The sequence below is a fragment of the Squalius cephalus genome (genome assembly GCF_949319135.1).
Source record: "Squalius cephalus genome assembly, chromosome: 2".
NCBI lineage: Eukaryota > Metazoa > Chordata > Actinopteri > Cypriniformes > Leuciscidae > Squalius > Squalius cephalus.
The window spans coordinates 48330234-48345230 of NC_137123.1; the positions used below are offsets into that span (position 1 = coordinate 48330234).

The window sequence follows — 14997 nt, forward strand, 5'->3', positions numbered from 1 at the left end:
AACGTATTATACGTTCAGAGAGACTGTTCTGTAACGAGCAATTAAGTTACTGTTGACTTTCTATCAGCTCAAACCAGTTTGGCCATTCTACACTTGACCTCTGGCATCATCAAGGCATTTTCACCCACAGAACTGCCGCTCACTGGATATTTTTCAGACAATCCTCTGAAAAGCCTAGAGGTGGGTGTGTGTGAAATTCCCATCAGATCAGCAGTTTCTGAAATACTCAGATCAGCCCATCATGGCACCAACAACCACAATCAAAGTCACTTAAATTACCTTTCCTCCCCATTCTGATGCTCAGTTTGAACTTCTCTACAGACCTAAATGCATTGAGTTGCTGCCATGTAATTGGCTGATTCGATATTTGCATTAATGAGTGAACAGGTGTACCTAATAAAGTGGCCGGTGAGTGTATATTGCTATAAATAAGTGGCTTGGCATTAGAAACCGTAAAAGTGCTCTCATATTATGGTCTCATATTTGATTAAATCATGTACTTGATTTTTTTCAAGAATGAACATTTATCTTTGATATATGGTGACTAATGAGTCAACTTCATGTGGACCGGGAAGGCATTCAATCTTTTTTACATTTAAGTTAGAAGTAATTGGACCCATTTTGCAAGAATTAAATTTGTCAGCAAAATTAATTATGACCAAATTATGGGAAACCTGTTATGTGATTTGGCTAAATGAAACTTGAATCTGAAACACTTTTTTCCTCAGTATAGATCTACACAGAGGTCGACAGTACATTTACTTGAGTACTGTACTTAAGTACACTTTTTGACTATCTGTACTTTACTTAGTATTATTTTTTCTGGAAACTTGTTACTTTAACTTCACTATTTGAAAGACAATATCATACTTTTTACTCCACTACATTTCTGTCAAGGTCCTTCATGACAAGGATTTTTGCGGGTGACAGACAGCCTATCAGTAAACACTCTTGTCTTGTACGGTCACGTGTCATGAAGGTCGGTGATTAGTACATTTGCTTGTAATGGAGTAATATTTGATCAGTAGTATCTGTACTCTACTTTCACACAAGTAAGGAAGTTGTGTACTTTGTCCATCTCTACATAGTTATATGGTTTTCCTCTGAAATGAAATGAAACTTTTCATAAATTAGTCCTTTTTTCCATGTGAAGTGACAAACTGAGATTTGATCATGGTTAACCAATAACTAAAAATAAAGATTCTGGATAAGTCTTAATGATAAATGTCACAGAAAATGATTCATTTGTATATACAGAGTACAATGCCTTAAAAAAGATGCTAAAAAAATTTGATCATTAAAGGTTGACAGTATAAATCATTTCAAATAAATCATAAATCATCACAGCAGGTCTTTAGCTCAATGAATGTATCATGCAATGTGTGTTGTTGTAAGAAACAGTATTCAGTACTATAGATAAAACTTTAAAACAAATAGGCACCATTAGCAATGAGTTGTGAATAATTTGAACATTTTTTTTAAATAAAGTTTGTATTCATTTCACACGCACGCACACACACACACACACACACACACACACACACACACACACACACACACACACACTGTTGTCATTATACTATATAGTTTTTGTTCATTACATTATATAGTATTTGTTTTATTGGTGTTGTGTTTTTCATTAAGTATAATGAACCCATTTCAAGCATTTTTTTTTCTAAGAAATGGAAAGATGTAAAGATCTAATCTTTAAATCAGCATGAAAAATAAGTTGCTATAGTCTTTTCTTCTCTGTTGTGGATTATAAATCCAAGGGAAAAGGCTTCTCAAACAAGAAAAAAGAGCTGAGCAGGACTTGTGCCTAAAACTGGAGCACACTATGATGGAAATCATCTATCAGGACAACTTAAACTGTTACAGTTTTTTCCAATTGCTAAACGACAGTGTGCACAACTGGAGCTACATGTGCAAAACTCTAACTACAGTCTGCACTACCAACAGTCACCTGAGCTAAACACTTCACATCACCTGCAAAACTCACTCCAAGCAACACAACTCTTAACACATGGCTCAAAACAGGCTCAGTGCAGCTAAACACTATGCACAACCCTCACTGAGCTGTCACTCAGAACACACTGAGAGTAAAAACACTAGCATCAAACACCAATACAGAAAATACAAACTTTTCATCTTTACAGTTTGAACAAGTTCAGTGACTTCATACAAAGTAATATTTTCTTCAAAGAAAAGAGTGACATTCTTTCACATGATTTATTAAAATTTTTAGAACATAACAATTCTTTAAGGTAAATGAAAATGAGCAGTTTGCTTCAATAGTCTGTAGTAATTTACGGAATTACAGTAATGAGAAAAAAAGGTAGAAACTAAAAGTACATACTGTAATTCGAACAAATAATTGAGGGGCTAATCCTGAAATTGCAATCAGCAGTGTTTGAAAAGCACAAGGCTGAAATCTATTCTGTTTTGAATGTGTGGTTCACAGTTTTGACAGCAGTGTGTTAGCATTTGAACAAAGTGCTGTAAATCCACAGTGTTGTGCAGGTTGTGGTTAAAGTCATGGGATAAGTGTGTAGAGTTTTGAAAACTGTGTTCAAGCAATGAAAAACGAACTAGATTTTGGTCCACATGAACTGCTGCTGTGCAGACTGTAGTTAGAGTTTTGCACATGTGACTCCAGTTGTGCTCACTGTCGTTTAGCAATCGAAAAAAACTGTAACGTGAGATATGCCTAAACATACAATTATGTGAAAATATTACTACACACCAAAATTCTTATTAATAGTTTTACACATCTGGCCATAAACAATGGTCTGATAATCACCTACTGTACTTCAAAAGTTATACAATATTGAGCTGAATTCATAACCTGAGTAATTCAGTTATGGAATTAAGACACGCCATGCTGCAAAACTAGAACAAGAGATCGTACTAACATCTCAGGCCAATCCACTTAAGCGCCACAACAGGTCCACACATTCTGCACATTTGTCCATGTTCGATATTTCTAAACTGAACAATCAGTGAATGTGAAATCATATTAAAAAATAAATATTCTAAAACATGTATGTAAAACCACATTATGAGCTACATCATTACCAAACATATATTTGTTTGGTAAAAGGGAAGTTCTGCCATGACAACTTTCGGAGTGTTTGGCATGGCAATGGGGATGACAATGTTGATATATTTGGTCTGGGTGGAGTAGATCTGGTACTTGCTACTGCCATTACATACACAACACGCTGCTATGAGCAAGTAAGACATGCTGCTGCTGCTGTACAATATAGCGTTGATGAATTCCCATAACAGATCTATACAGGTGGAGCTGGGGAGGATAGAGGGTTTCTGAAAGCGTGCTGCACTGCTAAGGCAAATGCTAACCAAGTACTGTATTTGAAGATTGAGCCTGTGAGTTATTGGCCTTCAGCTGTGCCCTATATGTTGAGTTATGGACCTATTAGCCTGAACCATCTAGACGTTTCATAACAGAACTTTGTATTTATGGTCACATCAAAAAACACATTTTTATTTAGACATAATTGTCTAATATGACTGAAAACAGCTCATTAAATAAATACTTTGGTAAAACTGCTTTTTTTTAAACACAGATGTACATACACTGAATAAAAGATGCACCAACCATGTTTACACACGAAGTACAGGACTTTCTAGCACTTGCCTAAACAGAAACCTGTACAGTATTTTAGTAAGGTATAATAAAGTAGGGCTGGTAATTTGAGGCTAGCATATTTAATATTTTCACCAACTGTAAAGTATGCTTAATACACTCTGCCAAATACAACTGCTCAAATAGTTGCTCATAAAACAACAACCCTAGCTGCAAGGTATTGTTTTTGGTATCAGAGCATTTTAATGAGAACAAGCACTAACCCCCCAACCCCCACCCCCAAATCATTCTTGTCAGTTATTGGCTGGAACACTGTTTGTTATGTTTCGTGGTGCAGGTTGGCCCAGTTTGTTTTTGTTGCCGTTTGTGGAGCCTGGGCTATCTACAGAGACTGCGTTTTTTTACAGTGTGTTCAGGGGACAGGCAGCTAGCGGATAGTGAGGAGATGTTTGCTGTTTGTGACAAAAAATGTTTCAGCCTAAAAAATGTGTGACATTGCTTAGAGCACCTTTAACAGGCAACATCTATAAACATAATGAAAAAGGAAAGGCTTTTGGAGAATATTTCTCAATACACTCAATTCGGAATGTTCTAAAATTATACAATGCTTTTTATTATCTTCTCCACATCCTCCAACGATAACTGATTATTCTCATGGGTAACCTGAAAGTAAGGAAAATAAAATAAATAAATGTATGTATATTAAGTTCTACTTCAGACAAAGGATTTGGAGAATAGCCATATGAAGTCACATCACAGACATAACTTTTCCAGTCCTTCAGTGGGTAAACAATAACTTGACTCCATTAACACAGATTGATCAATGACAACTGACAAATGAAAACACTTGCCTGTGGGAGTGAGGACAGCAGTGTGGCCAGAGGATCGGAGTGGAGCCTGTGGAAGTGAGGACAATGGTGGAGCCAGAGAATCAGGGTGGATCCTGTGGGAGTGAGGACAATGGTGGAGCCAGAGAATCAGGGTGGATCCTGTGGGAGTGAGGACAATGGTGGAGCCAGAGAATCAGGGTGGATCCTATGGGAGTAAGGACAATGGTGGAGCCAGAGAATCAGGGTGGATCCTGTTGGAGTGAGGACAATGGTGGAGCCGGAGGATCGGGTGGAGCCTGTGGGAGTGAGGTCAATGGTGGATCCGGAGGATCGGGATGGAGCCTGGGGGAGTGAGGACAATGGTGGAACCAGAGGATGGGGTGGAGCCTGTGGGAGTGAGGACAATGGTGAAACCAGAGGATGGGGGTGAAGCCTGTGGGAGTGAGGACAACTGAGAAGCCGGAGGATCGGAGTAGAGCCTGTGGGAGTGAGGACAATGGTGGAGTCGAAGGATCGGAGTAGAGCCTGTGGGAGTGAGGACAATGGAGGAGTCGAAGGATCGGAGTAGAGCCTGTGGGAGTGAGGACAATGGAGGAGTCGAAGGATCGGGGTGGAGCCTGTGGGCGTGAGGACAACTGAGAAGCCAGAGAATAGGAGTGGAGCCTGTGGGAGTGTGGACAATGGTGGAGCCGAAGGATCGGGGTGGAGCTTGTTGGAGTGAGGACAACGGTGGAACCAGAGGATGGGGGTGGAGCCTGTGGGAGTGAGGACAATGGTGGAGCCGGAGGATCGGGTGGAGCCTGTGGGAGTGAGGACAATGGTGGAGCTGGAGGATCGGGTGGAGCCTGTGGGAGTGAGGTCAATGGTGGAGCCAGAGCATCGGGATGGAGCCTGTGGGAGTGAGGACAATGGTGGAACCAGAGGATGGGGTGGAGCCTGTGGGAGTGAGGACAATGGTGGAACCAGAGGATGGGGGTGAAGCCTGTGGGAGTGAGGACAACTGAGAAGCCGGAGGATCGGAGTGGAGCCTGTGGAAGTGAGGACAACGGTGGAGCCAGAGAATCAGGGTGGATCCTGTGGAAGTGAGGACAATGGTGGAGCCAGAGAATCAGGGTGGATCCTGTGGGCGTGAGGACAATGGTGGAGCCAGAGAATCAGGGTGGATCCTGTGGGAGTGAGGACAATGGTGGAGCCGGAGGATCGGGTGGAGCCTGTGGGAGTGAGGTCAATGGTGGAGCCAGAGAATCAGGGTGGATCCTGTGGGAGTGAGGACAATGTTGGTGCCAGAGAATCAGGGTGGATCCTGTGGGAGTGAGGACAATGGTGGAGCCGGAGGATCGGGTGAAGCCTGTGGGAGTGAGGTCAATGGTGGAGCCAGAGAATCAGGCTGGAGCCTGTGGGAGTGAGGACAATGGTGGAGCCGGAGGATCGGGTGGAGCCTGTGGGAGTGAGGACAATGGTGGAACCAGAGGATGGGTTGGAGCCTGTGGGAGTGAGGACAATGGTGGAACCAGAGGATGGGGGTGAAGCCTGTGGGAGTGAGGACAACTGAGAAGCCGGAGGATCAGAGTAGAGCCTGTGGGAGTGAGGACAATGGTGGAGTTGAAGGATCGGAGTAGAGCCTGTGGGAGTGAGGACAATGGAGGAGTCGAAGGATCGGGGTGGAGCCAGAGGGAGTGAGGACAACTGAGAAGCCGGAGAATCGGAGTGGAGCCTGTGGGAGTGTGGACAATGGTGGAGCTGAAGGATCGGGGTGGAGCTTGTTGGAGTGAGGACAATGGTGGAACCAGAGGATGGGGGTGGAGCCTGTGGGAGTGAGGACAATGGTGGAGCCAGAGAATCAGGGTGGATCCTATGGGAGTGAGGACAATGGTGGAGCCAGAGAATCAGGCTGGAGCCTGTGGGAGTGAGGACAATGGTGGAGCCGGAGGATCGGGTGGAGCCTGTGGGAGTGAGGACAACTGAGAAGCCGGAGGATCGGAGTAGAGTCTGTGGGAGTGAGGACAATGGTGGAGTCGAAGGATCGGAGTAGAGCCTGTGGGAGTGAGGACAATGGAGGAGTCGAAGGATCGGGGTGGAGCCTGTGGGAGTGAGGACAACTGAGAAGCCTGAGAATCGGAGTGGAGCCTGTGGGAGTGTGGACAATGGTGGAGCCGAAGGATCGGGGTGGAGCCTGTGGGCGTGAGGACAACTGAGAAGCCGGAGAATCGGAGTGGAGCCTGTGGGAGTGTGGACAATGGTGGAGCCGAAGGATCGGGGTGGAGCTTGTTGGAGTGAGGACAACGGTGGAATCAGAGGATGGGGGTGGAGCCTGTGGGAGTGAGGACAATGGCGAAACCAAAGGATCGGGGTGGAGCCTGTGGGAGTGAGGACAATGGCGAAGCAGGATCAAGATCAGTTCAGGAGCTAGCTAGTTAGTTTGTAGAAGTATTGATAAAAAGTTACCATAAATTACAGAAAAATGCTTGCACGTGATGAATTCAGTCAATCGTGTAAAAAAATAATAATAATTAAATGACAAGTTGAAAGAGCCTTCTTGATTACTTTTTTTGTAATGCATGGGTGAAAATCATAAAGTAACAGGGTTATGTTATATGTTATGTTATCTAAGGTTATATTTTCTGTCTAACGCGTGTAATAGTTGACACTAAATTTGTAGAAAGTGCCATTTATTATCACGAGGCCTGCAGTGTGGACCCATGTGCTGACATCTGGCACACATACACATGCAGAATTCTTAATGTGACCATAGAGCACAGCCTCTTGGAAATAAAGAATTAGCCTCCTCCAAAGTGAAGGGTTTCATATGCTTCTGGTTTCCATGGTGATTATTTTATTCACCTGTTGTCGTGGTTTCCGTTTGTCAGAAGAGCTTTCAAGAGGTCAAAGGTGACTGCCTGAGCCAACGTTAGAAAATAACATGCAAAGCCTTATAGTGTGGCAGTGCGCAAATGCTAATGTGCCATGCGTGCCCATAAAATAATGTTTTTTTGCTAATGCTTTTTTAAAGTGTCTATTTGTGTAAAGATTGAGATATAAACATGTTGTGTTTAAGTATTGATGTGCCTACAGGCAAAAACAACTCAGTGTGAGAGACGATTTTGTCTCCATATCACAGTTGGCAGCCCGTGTGTGTATATGAGTGTGTGTTCTGTTTCTGCAGTTGGCAGCTTGTGTAAAGCAGATTTTCTTTTTTCAGCTCATCAAACTCAATCTCTTCAAGCGTCTCGTACATGTCACCTCACAAACATTTTTATTCCGTTAACCCTTTGTTAAATGAAAACCACTGAGGACTTTTATATAAATGTATTTGACTGACGGCTGGGATGGAGGCTTGCGTCAGTGGGTCAGTGGGCAGGTCAGCTGGTGCTTGTAGCTTACTGGTTTAGGCTCTGGGACAGTAATTCAAATGTCACAGGTTTGATCCCAGATAGCAGGACATGTGAATTAGAGCATTACTAAAGGATCTTTATCTCTATTGCGCCCTTGAGTGAGGCACTTAACTTACACTGCTCCAGGCCAACTGCCCCTGTCATTGATGTCCTATATGTTGCTTTGGAAGAAAAATATCCCCTAAATAATCTTTGGTATGTGTTTGATTGAAACAAGATCGAAAGATTGCCTTCAATTTTTTAATTCATGGAAAAGTGTTCAGGACCATTTCACTTCGTTAATCTGATGTACTTCCGAGCCGAGTAAAACATGGTATACAAGATAAGAAAAACATTAAGTGGGACTTGATTTTATCCATCAGGAATTGATTGGATTGTAAAAAGTGGGCGTTACATACTAAGATGGAGCCAGATGGCTGGAGACAGGAGGTTGAATAATATCAATGACATCAGCTGAAAAGTTTATACTTTTTTCCCTCTTTTTTTTTTTTTTTTTGGAATAACATGCACCAATGAATAAAGCTGTTCAAACTGACAGTGATTTAATCTCTAGAGGTCGCTGAGCTGTTGGTTTCTGGCGAATAACTGTCTGCACTCTCATTAGTAGTTGCTACATTGTATCAATGCTGATTTGCAAAAAATGTCACTTATGCCACAGATAAGTCCGTCCATTCTGTCAGCCCAATGAGTCGAGTCTGCCTAGGACCCCATGGGGGTAGCCATTTGCAATGCCTTAAAAGCCGTAAGGACTGTTATAATTATGTGTTGGGTATGTTAAGGGTATAGGCTAAGCTAGCATGCTAGCAATATGCTAAGCAAGTAGGGGAGAGCGGGGCACAACCTAACACTTTTTGACTTGCTCAGTTTGTGTAAACCTGCTTAGGCAGTTTGTATAAACCTACTTAGGGTTCAGTGTATTTATTTTTTACCGCATTCATTTCACACATAGTACAATTATGTGGTTTTGTTTCATTAATACAGTGTATACTTTTTTCTTGATTTACCCCAAACGAATGGAAGTGAAATGTGACAACATGCCCCATAGGTCGGGTACATTGTAACATGTGAGGGGCACATTGTAACATAACCATATGACAGCTTAAAATGTTATCTGATCTAAACAAAAAATATACAAGGCAAACTAAAATATTTTCTTAATAAAATACAATCATTTACTTTTTCATATAAAATAATGGCATATTTTAATAATTAAAAATAAACTAATTTTGGAATTTGACAACGGACACACAGGGTACAACATACAAAACACCATAATTATTAATCATTTCTGAACATTGATTCTCATTCTGTTTTCACCTCTTTTTATGGTTTCTTAAAAGAATTCATAAACGTTGTTAATGTGAATTATATCGCTAACATCACAGAATAGTTCTATTAGGGGCACATTGTGCGTGTTTTACATGCCCCACCTGCACAACTGGGATTTAAACCTGGCCAGTGTCTTCTGTTAGCAAAGCATTAAAGAACTATCTAAACTGTTAAATAACAGATTGGGATTTAAAATAATATCAGATTTCTCAAATTTTGATGAAAAAATTTTTAGATGAAAAATCAACACATAAGAAATTAACATTTGCTATGGTTAAATAAATGTTCAGAGATATCTTCCAAAGATTTCTGAATTTTGGTGCATGTTTTTCTCTATATAGTGTTGATATGGCAACTAGTAAATACACTAAGTTTTGTGGAAGTATTTAAAACAAGTGTGTTACAACTAGGCTGTGCCCCGCTCCCTACGCAGCAGTTAGCTTGCAAAACATGCGTTATATTCGCTCATAATTACATAAATAAATGATTCTGCACTAAATAGAGTGCTGCAGGGATGACATATTTTTGTAGGCCAACCTGGAAGTTACCCTGGTTCCCTTAACAAAAACCAGTTTGTGATTCTTACATATTTTGTTCATCAAGACAAACTTCACAAATGAAGGTTTAACACCTAAACACATTTGGCAGAAATATAAAAGCTAACGTTTTTAACAATCTACACCAAGGTTACACTAGGCTATACTGCAATGCTACCACCATTACAAATAGTAAATAGCTTTTCTTGTATTTAGTATTAATCATGACAAAATGTTAATACTGTATCTTAAAAGTAGTACATATGTCGACATTAAAGCTAAAAGTCAAATTAAAAAGTTCTAGTACATTGTGTTTTCAGTTAGCCTTCAATTAGTACGCAAACAGCTCAGTCTATTAGCTTAGCCATAACTGGTTAATACAAGCTCTTTTGATTTGCTAGAACAAGATATCATAATAATACGTTATGTTTATAAAATTGAATAAGGGGGGATAGAATCTTGTACACCAGATTGCCAGCTCTGAAAATGAAAGATGTCTTGTTTCTTTTCTTGCTGCAAATCACTGTCAATGTGAACGCCCTTTAAAGTCGGCATGAAATGGAAATTGTGATAATCCTTTCTTTGTGATGAAAATGGCTTCTTGAACAAGAAAACATGTAGGACGGGACTTGATTTTGTCCAAGAGAGAGATGATTGGATCGTTGTTTGCTAATTGCTGTGATTTCATATGAGTAACAGGTTGCTGGAGAGAAAAAAAAAAAAAAAAAGATCGCTCAGCCCTTCATCAGATGTTGTTGTGAGGGGGATGGGAAGATTTGATTAAAGATTACAAGGGCACATGAATAAAAAAATAAAAAAACAAACAACAAATAGTGATTGTGCACAGATAAATCCTTTATAATAAACACTGCAGTATTGCGTGGAAAAAAATAAGAACTGTCCATTTTGAGTTCATGGTGGCTTTAAGACCATGAACCATGTATTAAGAAAGTAAATTAGGTAAGGTCTATTTTTAAAACTTTCCTAAGCCTTCACAAGCATCCGTTTTCTGATTTTCATTGAAAACAGTTTTGAGAGGCTTACATCTGCAAAGCCATGCTTGTGTGTCCTGCTGTCAGCCAATGTCAGGTCAAGTATATTGAGTTTGTCAGCTATACAATGGGTCCTAAAATGTACGAGAGGTGCAGTATGACAGAAAATGCCATATAAAATGATTTTGTCTTGTAAGGAAAACAATAAGCAACATCTGCACTAGTGTGTGCTGTAGCATTCCCACGGCATCTGTTCTGCTGCAGTTTGACAGAGAAAGAGAGAAAGAGAACAGGAAACACAACGCATTTTCTGAATATATGTAAGGACCCTGCTATTCCATTCAGACTCACTCCCATGTGCACCTAAAAGCGTATGCTATGAAATGAAAGACACAAAGATAAACACAGCAGGGCAGCCGTGGGTCAGAGTATTTGCCTCTCATGGCATCATATTCAAAAAGGTCACATGTGTCCGGGTGGGCTTCCTGCTGCTAAGAGATCTTCATAATGAATCTGGATTAGACAGGGTCAGGGGATCCTATCAAAACTCTTGGGATGTCATGGATCTAATTTTACAGAACTTAATGAGTGTTTTCTGTGACTGTGAGAAAAAAAGTTTATATATACACAGCATACAGTTGAAACCCAGGTTTAACAGAAATCAAATATTTATGTTAGGCCTATATATTATTTAATATTTATAAATACATTTCCAATCCACAGCTGTAGTCAGTGTTACTAGCAACTGTACATCAAACACTTGGGATTGTAGGATTTAAAAATATATTTCTTTATTTACACTAGCCTACCAGTCAAAAGTTTTTGAATGTTTCATAATCTTAAAAGGCCTTCTGGTCTGAAGACTTACATCCTTAAATGTTTGAAACTAGTTTTGTGGAAAAACATAACATTTTTGTCTATGCGTGAATAATATTTTGTATGTCCTTTATAAAAAACTAAATTTGTTGTTGTGTTTACTTTAATTAATTAATTTGGAGCATATGAACGAAAAGCATTCAAGAGCCAGCTTGAACTTTAACAACACCCCTAAAGTAACGAGCGCACACAGGTTTCCTGGATCTGATTGACAAAGTAGGACAGAAAACAATTTAATAATTATGTAACTTTAAATTAATCTCTTTTTAATCAATTTACTATTGGCTGTTAGTGTTAGTCCCTCATTTGCACCAAACGCAAGAAATTTAACAGCAACACTGCCACCAAGTGGACACAATGTGCAGTGTGGTTGCGGCCAGGCTTGAAATGAAATAGCAACAAGTGTTTTTAAAAGCGATTTCAGGTTTTTATATAGGCTAGCTAAACAGATTTGCAATAGTTTGGTTTTCAAGTATGACAGTGTATCGGGCAGTTTGACGCTTGTAGATTAGAGCAGGTCACAATCAACCGGATGTCATAACTCATAAAACCATTTCCACTATTTTTATGGGATTTATTATTAGTCCATTATGTAACAGCATATCCTAAAACAGGAAGGAACATAGGCTACAGACATGTGAAGCGTTTCAGTGGAGAGAATAGAGCTTTCTCTTGAAGGGGTCAAGTTGCGTGTGCAAGGTTAAGAAGGAAACACCTGGTCAAATAAATAAATAAAACAGCCATTATATGTAAATTATATTGTTCTTTTGTTGACACACAACCATGATGCAGGTGTTTAATCCACCCAAACTTCAAGAAGAGTAATTTAAGTTTAGTTAAAGCGTGTGAGTTTCTCCCCACATTCTGAATGACGTAGGCTATATTCATAATTCCCTCATCAAAGCGCGGTCACGTTTACCGGTGTTGGGCGAGTTTTAGCGGGTGAGGCAGTGATTTCAATAGTAATCCGCGCGATTGAGTTTCGCTGAAGAGAGAAAAAGTTCCCCGCGCACATTTCGCTCTTATTTAAGTTGACCACTCGAATTCGCCTCGTTGACCAACAGAAAGCTGCTTGGGTTGAAATTACGCCGAAATTATTTTTATAACATGTGCTTTAGGCCTATGTAGGCTATGTCTATGTATTTTTTATTTGTCTGATAATAGGACAATTTGTGGGATTAAATAAAATAAAACATTTCTTTTTATATCAGCGAGCTGTAGGCTAGGCTATAGCACAAATCACAATTATTTGGCAGAACTATTAATTTCAAAACATCCAATCTTCACGAAAGCACTATCAAATATAGGCTATCCATTAATCAAACTGTCACTGTTGCAAAATGATGTAGCCTATGCGTTATCATTCAGCATATTAAAAAGCGACCTATCATAAATTATTCATCAGTTAAGTTTATTAGGGCATTGTCATTACCGACAGACTCTTAAAGATATATATTTTTTCTTTTAAAAGATGAAGACACCTGTGGTTTGCTTTTGTGTGTGGGCGCGCGCGTATGATCGTGTGTGTGTGTGTGTGTGTGTGTGTGTGTGTGTGAGGGGGAGGGGGGGGGGGGGGGGTGCTGCATTGCTATGCTGGTAACGTTGCTGTAGTGATTACCGGTGCTTTGCCCCAGTATTTTGGGTTAATCAGCTGTGAGACTGTTGGCATGGTGACTAATGAGGATGAGACCCAGTACTGACAATATTTTTTATATTCTTTGTTGCCGACTTCACATGTATTTTTCAGCAGCAATGATCATTCTGATATAGAAACTGTTAGAATTAATTAAAAAAAATGATCAAGAATTCAGATAGGCCTAGGTGCCAAATTACAAAAATTACAAACATGTGCATCATATAAAAACAATTTAATATTTGTATAGCCTTGTATTATTATTTGATTTCGAGCTTCAAAACATGAGGACGGCTCACAACTGAACATGATTACATCATTGAAAGGCTGGGGTAATGGAAAATGACCTCTGTGAAATGATACCACTGACAACAAAAAGGAAGTCAAGTTTCCATTTCACTCAGTGATCTCTGAATCAGAAAAACTAGCGTGAGAGTGAAATAGAAGTGAAAATATGCTTTCAGACGAGCCAAAAAATTTAAGTGGATTCAACAACTGTTCTTACAAAGTTCAATTTTCCCAAAGGTCCAAGGTCCGCCAGAGGCAAACTGAGGATTGTGCTGCTGTGATGGTGTTTGATGAATGTAAAGCTAAAATAAATTGTAGAATGTTTTTGCTTTAATTTAAGTAACGTTAAAGCAAGGGAAAGGAAATTTACTTACCCTGGAAAGTTCTTGCGAGAAACAAATTGAATTTGCTCACCAAGTTCCTCTGCCGTGGAGTAATGATGCTCATTAAATATGCCCTTGTATCCGAGCTGCACCAATCACACCGGTGTTATCTGTTATAGGCGGGCCAGAGGCGAGCTAAACAGATGACGACAGCGCTGTGACATCAAAGTTTTGAAGACGCACCGTTTTGTGTCTGTCACTTTAAATGCAAATGATCTGCTGCTCCTGGCACCAGTGTTGCCAGACGTACGATAATTATCATATTTGTAGGCTACGATAACTTTGACCTCTGTACGATGTACGATCAATAATGAAAAAAATCCCATAATGTACGATAATTTCAGAATTTTGTGACACTTCAAATGATGGTTGTAATCATAGGGCTTCTGTACTCATTGATCTAGCTGTGGATTCTACGTCTACCGTCATGAGGAGAATGTGAACGTGCACGTCTTCCATCTCATCTCACGTTACGTCTCCTAAGCCAATCATCGTGGAGACTGACTCTCTCCCACGAGCACAAGTTAACCTTCTTTTTTATATTATATACAAAGTTGTATATCATAAACATGTCATCTCTGTATGTTTTGCGAGAGAAATAAAAGTAGGAAAAAAACAAATGTTAATACCTGCCGCGGGGCTTAGGTTGTGTCCAAGCAGAAGTCAATATTTTAGCAATAAAGTAATTTGCAGGTTGTGTCAAAAAAGTTGTTGGTCTAGATAAATATCTGTATTCTGGTACGTTTGACTTGTGTACGATAATTTTCTTCCAAATACAATAATTTTGAACTTCTGGTACGATACTTGGACGTTTCGGATCTGGCAACACTGCCTGGCACAGAGGGCGGAGCTACAAGAGCTTGTGTCCTTGTAGCCTACCTCACACAGACATGCACTGAAAATTTCAAAAACATTTCCTTTTATGTTCAAACTGGAGTCAGACATTGATGAAGAGACTCGAGAAGGAGTGACAACATACAACATTTCTGAATGGTTAGTTGGTGAATTTATGTAGCTTATGTGTATTTATCTTCTAGTCATTGATTAGCAAATCTATAAATCGTGTTCAGGGGGCGGGGTTTATGTAAATTTTAGGGTTAGTGTAGTGATGTCACTAACGCGAATGTCGTG

The 14997-nt window shown here is 40.0% G+C and overlaps 1 protein-coding gene across 1 annotated transcript; it reads right to left on the minus strand.

Annotated features, from left to right (window-relative positions):
• Positions 1-5770: 5770 nt before the first annotated feature.
• Positions 5771-13930, minus strand: LOC307149411 (uncharacterized protein; the record flags this gene model as incomplete). The annotated part of the gene is made up of 2 exons (XM_079855710.1): positions 5771-6794; positions 13858-13930. The coding sequence occupies 2 exons, from the start codon at positions 13928-13930 to the stop codon at positions 5800-5802; spliced, it is 1068 nt and encodes a 355-aa protein (XP_079711836.1). The 3' UTR covers positions 5771-5799.
• Between the last annotated feature and the right edge of the window lie 1067 nt (positions 13931-14997).